We start from the raw sequence: 7419 nt of genomic DNA on the forward strand, positions 1-7419 counted from the left end.
ATTAGGTAAACTTGGTTATGTTTGCAGATCATGTCTTTGCAGTCCTGGGTAATGTTTCTATCTTGTTTCAGACCCATTTACCCAATATAAAAGTTCATGCCTACTTTGCACCCGTCACTCCGCCTCCATCAGTAGGGGGCAGCAGACAACGCTTCTGCAGATGCTGCATCATTCTATGACATTGGAGGCGATCAGCCTTGGCGAACTAAGTATTTAATGACACTTCTAGAGTTACCACGGAGTCTCTCCAGCGGAATCGACCCCAGTGTTCTGAGCAAGGGCCAGAATAGAGGGCTGTGTCCGGATCCCCCAAGCCACACATACACATGCATATATACCCACACCGTCCACTCCAGCTGACGTACTCTGTGACAGTGGGACTTGAATCTGTGTTGGCTTTTTTCTGACAGGTAGTTTGGTGTAACTTGAAACCATTCCTATTGGGCATGCTCAGAAGAGAATCAGAATCCAAGGTGGGGGGCATTCCAGCAAACCCAGGGTCACTGCTGCTGGGGTTTGTTTGTTCTTTTTGTTTGGGGTTTCTTTTGGGGATGTCAGAACACTAATGAGAGCTCTCCAAAGAGAAGGAAAGTATGGACAAATACAGTAAATGTTGCATCCAGGGACCAGAAAGAAAGAAAAATCCTTCCTCCTATAAGAGAATGAAGATGGCACCCATTCATGAGACTGTATTACAGTGCTTCTCTGCTTCCTTGTTTCCATACCAACATGCTGAGCATGCCCACATAGAAGGCTCATCAGTCAGAGCATTCAGTTCAGAGATTTCCTAGATGGTTACAGTGATTTAGCTTGAAATCTCTGATACCCAAATTTGTTTCTTTTGTTCACTTACTCATTGTGGTGTTCTCCTTCGCTGTCTTTGAGTGTGTTTGTCTGTGTCCGTGTCTCATTTTCTCTTTGTGTTGCTTGCTGAAGCGCACTCTGTCGCCTGCTCAACTTTTGTCTTTTTTGCTGTCTTCTTGTTTAAAGTTTTCCATTTGGGGTGATTTAGTTGAGGCTGCTGGACACTTTTTAAAGAAAAGTTATTAATTATTAGTAAAAATGTTTTAAAATTCTACTTTTTTACCACTAGAAAGACTGCCTAAGGCTCAGTCTAATGAGAAGCTCTAAAGAGCAGGTGAGGGAAAATGAGCTAAATATAAGCTCTTGCCCCTTTCTTTCGGAAACAATTCATATTTTTGCCTTTTGAGTTCCTCCTTAAGAAGAGAACATAGTTTGTGACATATTCAGGTGGCTGTGCTCATCATCATCATGCTCCCTATGTTTCCTTGAGTTGAATCCTGATAATCAGTCGAGTGTCTTTCCTAAGGCATGAGAGAGCAGTATTTTTTAAGCAGAATTGATTGAGAAAAATACCAAACCTCAGTCTGAAAACCCCTGACCCTTCTTTGAATCTCATGCTGTGAACTAAGATTTATGTACGCTCAACAATATTGCTAACTTTGATGTTGGCTAAGTGTTTTGTCTCAGGAAGGATACTTAGATGAAACACATTGCTGTCAGTGCTGCCGATTTTTCTTATGTGTCTCTCCCCTTCTTCCTACACCACCCTGAACCCTATGGTAGTGTGTGGCTGTTGTATTTAGGGTTATCAATTTCAGGTCTGATGTTGGTCATTCAAAGGACCAGCAAAACCTTCCTAAAGAAGTCACTTACCCAGTCTTGTCAATGCACGCCAGATATTCAGCATAAGCATAACCCGGTGGGATTGGGTCCTGGAGGATATTGGGAGCAGCCCTCAGAAGGCTTAAGATAATCAATGCAGATGAAAGTGGTCCTTGTCTCCCCATGTACTTCAGTACTTGAGAACTGAGGGAGAATGGTTTTTGGAGTGAATTAGGAAAAATGAGATGATTTTCTAAAGCACAAGTAACAGATTTCTAGGCCTCCAGAGTTGGAGCTTTTTGTTGTTGTTTGATAGGAGATTATTTATATGGTCAAGGTAACCTTTTGTCACTTTCTGACTGATCTAAGCAGCTCCAAGGGTCATTTTTCACATTACAGGTGATGGCTCCCTCTCCTAAGACCACCAGCATATGTTGGAATTAGCTTGGGTTGTTTGTTCATTAATTGGAAAGGCTTCAGGAGATGAGAGAATGCTGGGAAAGAGCCTGTGGCACTGCCTGCCATTTATTGTGTTTAATTCTGATCTTGAACTGACTGTGCTTAAAACCACAAAGAACTTTTTCTCTTCTCAGTTCCTAATTTTGGAAATATCTAAAAAAAATAACAAACCGTAACAACTTTGTAAAGGGACTGATCCAGGAGGTTAAGTTTTGATACCATAGCTAATAATTTGTATTAAATTTTGAAAAGTGTAATGGGGAAGGGGATACTGGAGACTAATTTAGGGCCTTTTTTCCCCCCAGAAAAATGCATGTTGTTCACATCTGGCAAGCTGATCATAAAATTCTTTGCCAGTTCAGTTGGGGAGGAGAGGAGAAGGAAGTAGGTGGCAGCAGTGGACTTTTATAGGCCTTCCAGTGCCTATAGTAAACAGATGTCAATTTGAAACGCCTTTCCCAAAAATCAAAATTATTTCTTTTCAAGGACACAGCTTCTCCTATTTAGTGTTTTATTGGAGACTTGATTTCTAAAAGTATAGAGATCTGGCCCAGATGCAGATTAGGACTGATTTGGCCTGACCTGGTAATCCATGCTATAGAAAGAAGAGTGCCAGTCTTTTAGGAATCATAAGGAGGAGAATTTGAATGAAGCTTCTGGTACATTAAGTCTGTGAAATGGGTTGCATTGGCCATTTTAATTTCATGCTCTAAGCATTAGGATTTAGCTTTAGGATTTATTTATTTCTGATGACAATGCTGATCCCTTTAAGCTTGGAAAGGATTTGCTCCAGTGTTGTTAGATAAAATCCCCTTGTCTTCATTCAAACTAAGCCCTAAAAGATTTTCCTTGGAGAAGACTATTGTAGCTTCCAAAAACATAGGATGTAGTGATCTTATGTTGAGTGGAAAGAAGCTTGAAATTACTGTTCTCCCCATTCATCCATATCTAAAATCCTGTCAATAGCTGTGATCTTAAGAGGTCTTTACTAAATCAAATCCTTCTCCCTCTTAAAGGCCATTTGCATGTTTTTTGGTCACCTATATGATGTTTCCTAAATCAAATCCTTCTCCCTCTTAAAGGCCATTTGCTTTTTTTTTTTTGTCACCTATATGATGTGTCACCTATAGTAGAGAAAAAGGGGTCTGTGTGACTTGAGAGTTTCTTTACAGAAATGGTTTCAGGATTAAAAAAAGAGGAGGTAAACAGCCCTACCCAACTAGTTACCACAAGCCAGGGGACATTGGTGCTATGCCAACTGAAGTGAATTCTTGAATGTCAGTCATCAATTTTCTAAACATTCTTTCTCTCTGTTCAAATTTCAACCAATAATGCTTGCTTTTCCTGATTTTATTTCTACACTTTTTCCCCTCAAGGCTTTTTTTTTTAAATGGATATTCCTCTTTACCCTCTAAATAAAGCCTCTGCCTGTCCCAGCAATGCTAAGGTTATATCAGATGTCTCCAGTGCCTTTCCCTCATAGTTATGCTTGTGTATAGCCAAAAAAATGCTCATCAGCCTTGAATTCTGCCATTTTCTGGTGAGTCAGACCATTTGTCACTAGATCTGAAGTTTGTTGAACTGAAATGAGCTTGAAAGCAAACTTTCCGTTGGATGTATCCTAGGAGAAAAGGGTTCTGACTTCAATCTTTTTTTTTCCCCAATATTGAGGCTATGATGAATATGAAAGTACGTTGTACTCATATTTCTCTGTGTATGTTTTTTCTTTTCTAATTTTCTAATTTCATCTCTAACATTTTGGGAGCCTACAGCTATTTTAAAGAGACTTTTAAATGATCTTTGTAAATTTCCAATAATCTTCATATCCATCATAGACTAATTTTTAATCAGATACAAGTCAGAAACTTGTTACATATTCCTTTAATTATATATTCTGGAGAGATATCTGCAAAATACTTTTCATGCAGTCTTCATCCAGATTTTGGCCCTCACTGAACATTTAAAGCGTAACTATAATAATGCCAAATTAACCAGAACTTAAAATATAGAAAATGCAACCATATTTTTGTATTGCCTTGTAAGATACTGTTGCCAGTTGTTCAGTGCACCAATGGTAGGACTGAGGGAGAGGGTTAGAGGTGACATAAAAAGAAAAGTACCTTGAAGTTTAATGAAGGGGAGAAGAGCATCTCTTTGGTTATTGTAAGCTGGAATGGGGAGAATGTGTGTCCTTATCCAGTTTTCCTTTTCCTATCCATATCAACAATATGTTGAGGAAATTTCTTAATAAAATTGTGGAGAGGTTTTTTTTTTGTGTGTGGGGGGAGGAGAAGGGTGGGCAGGAAGAGGGATGCTATTAATGCATTATGATTGAGCCCCGGCCACTATCTTTAAATTGCTGCTGCTGCCCAAGACTACTCATACCACCACCGTTAATTACCCTACATGGATACAGATTGGAAAAAATATGTGTTGTTACTGCTGCCTCAGTTATTGAAGGGTAGAATGAGGAGTTCAGTGAGGATATCTATTCCTGTTGTGACACCCTTAGGCACTTCTGAAACACTTTTCAGTGTCTTCTCCATCTGCTTCCTAGCTGTTGTGCTTTATTTTCCTCAGACCTTTTGATTAGCAGAACCTTTGGGCAAAGGTAAAATGTTTGAGTTGTAGATCTTGAAGTAGAACTGACCAGTGAGGCCCGACAGCCCCAAAGGAATGGACAGAGGACAGATGTGAACAGTCCCCTTTCCATTCAACTGTAGTCACTAAATTGATAGTGAGCTTGACAAGTCTGGTAAGGCCAGGTTGTATTACCCAGACAATTCAGGAAGATAGCAGTGCTAACCTCTATATACTTACATAATTAATTGCGTAGATGAGCCCTAAAAGCCTGTAGTTCTACAAGGGAGGGGTAAAAGGGAGAATATAAATTGAGAACCACCTGCCATCACCCAGCCCTCTCATTTCTGATAGATTGCCTTCCATATAACTAGAAAAATCCTTATGAAGTGAATGAGTTCTTAGCATGGGATTCTTCCAGGTCCTCTTGTTTATCAGTATCTTTTCCTCTTTGGGGCTTATTGTACTGCTCAGGAATTTCAGGAACTAGTCCCAAGCTGTACTTGGGTGAATATAGTTGTGTCCCAGTGGAGTCCTACTTAAGTTTAAGCAGAACAGGCTTCATTATAATTGCTCATAGATGTGGTATTAAAGAGTTGTGCTATTTTCATTTCTGGCTTTATAGTAACATTTCAAAAAACAACCAAGCCACTGTGTCTTCTTGGCCACATCAGTGGAGAGGCTGCAAGGATTGATAAGCCCCTGCAAGTTTTCAAATTCTGTAAAAATTCGGTTTCTGGTCATTTTTGATAAAAGTATCTTCTAGGGTCTTTTGCCTTGGATTTGTGTTTCTTGTTTATTTTTGTTTCGTTTTGGTCAGGGAAGCATTAAGTTAAGAAAGAAGCAAATGACTGTTAGGGTGTCTTGCCTTAGGGTAGAAGAATCTGCCCTTTGGGTCAGTTCCTGGCCTGGAAACACCCAGTATCATCATATTGTAGATAATTTTCCTACTTCATGATTATTCCCTTCCCCTTCCACCCTATGCTTTGTCCTTTTCATGCTAAGGTTGTTAATGACCAGTAGTATTTTCATTCCCTCTCCCCCTTGGTTTGACTCTTCAGTCTGTATGAAGTATATGTTGGAGGTTGGAAGGGATTGCTAATCAAGTGACATTTCCCTTCTTTGGAATATTGTATCTAAAAATAGAACCAACCCATGAACAAGTTCTTATTAAGTCCCAGCTGTGTCAAAATTAGTACAGTGAAACAGTTGCCAGTGGTACTTGACTGCTTAGTCAGGGCTAGGGCAAGTGTTGGTTAGGTGGCAGTTGGGACCTTCCCCCTTTGGGATCTGGAAGAATGTAGGTTGGCCAATCCTCAGTGTGATCTGAAAGAAGCCACCTTCTGAAAGATTTTTTTAAACCATGTCCATGCTTTCTTCTAAGGGCCTTTGGAAGTCTTTAAGAGATATGGTTGTCCCAGAAGAAAACTGCCCCGAACATTTCTTCCACAGCAGCTTCTCTTGCCTACCAACACTGTTCTCTGAAATCCACACAACTGCTGCTCATGTACATGTAGGTGTGTCTCTACACACGTATGTGTTTCTTATCTTGGCCCTGATTTCTTGGCCCCTGAAATAATGCTTGTTACTCTTACTTTTTAAGGCACTGGAGGATGAGAAAATAAAGTCTTAACAAGCCCTACTTTCAAAAGCTGACTGGCACAATTTGACCAGTCGTACTTTTTAAAATAAAGATTTGGATCATTTTCTTCCCTAGTGCTGTATAACACTGTAATGAGCAAAGCTTTTGCTGCTATTTTCCTGGGTTTATGTATTAGGATGTTCTTCCTCTCTCCCAAACCTCTCCCCTCATACCCATGCCCAATCCCTCCTTTAAAAATAAGTTATTTTATGCATCACTGGCTATTATTTTCTGACTGACCGGAGGCTTGGTGAGGAGAGGTAAGCCTGACGTCTCCCCTGACAATGAAACACTAACCTCTGAGTCCTTTATGAGCCAACTGGCATGTTTACAAGACCTACCTAAAGCAGCTCCTTGAAGTCTCCTGCCCTGAGGAGAACAGTCTAAGCTAGCCCGCTCCTCCTCTTTTAGGGCGCTTGGGAAGGGAGAGCAAGTGAGAGGAGGATGTCAGTGGTGTCAGCTTCTTACTGTACCACATTTAACTTCCCAAAGATGGCTATGGCTTTATTTTCTCTCTTCCTGGAGGGTGTTCCCAAACAGCCTGGCAACTCTGCACTAGCCAACTGCTCTGTTCACGTTTGCCCATTTTATAGTGCCCCCAAGAGCCATAGACTGAGCAGCCTTTCTTCTTGTGTAGGGCCCAGAGGCCTATGAAATTCTGCTGCGATATTGCCTCTGGGGCAAAGGGCAGACAGATGGTGCTGTTGGAGGGTAGTTTGTCTCTACCAAACCACAGTGTGTTTCAGTACCTTCTTCCAGCGCTACCACCCCCACAAACATGCTCCTCATTCCCGCGTTGGAAGGAAGCGGAGCAGGTCCGGATGGCATTCAGATTCCAGACATTCCTGCCGCCTGAAATTCCACAGGTTCCTTTACCCAGAGTGTTTTCTCATGTGCTCAGAGTTGCTGCCGAATTAATTATATTTCTCCTCCAGGTACATTCACAAAGCTTTCTTAACAAGTTGTCGAGGCTGCCATGGTTCCCAGAATCATAATTTTTACTTAACACAAGATTCCTTTAGCTGTGCACATGGCTGTGTTTCTTTCCTCCCTATTATTTTGAGTTTGAGGGTTGGGGGGAGGGTTATTTTAAAAAAAAAAAAAATCCAGGG

The 7419-nt window shown here is 40.9% G+C and overlaps 1 protein-coding gene across 2 annotated transcripts in view; it reads left to right on the forward strand.

Annotated features, from left to right (window-relative positions):
• Nucleotides 1–7419, forward strand: part of FBXL20 (F-box and leucine rich repeat protein 20) — a 112796-nt gene extending 105377 nt beyond the window's left edge. For both annotated transcript variants that reach the window (XM_027872877.1, XM_027872878.1), the window contains exon 15: nt 72–7419. In XM_027872877.1, the coding sequence (XP_027728678.1) occupies nt 72–179 (108 nt within the window). In that variant the 3' untranslated portion in view covers nt 180–7419. The remainder of the gene's footprint in view (nt 1–71) is intronic.

This window comes from Vombatus ursinus, unplaced genomic scaffold, assembly GCF_900497805.2.
Source record: "Vombatus ursinus unplaced genomic scaffold, bare-nosed wombat genome assembly UNPS02014801.1, whole genome shotgun sequence".
NCBI lineage: Eukaryota > Metazoa > Chordata > Mammalia > Diprotodontia > Vombatidae > Vombatus > Vombatus ursinus.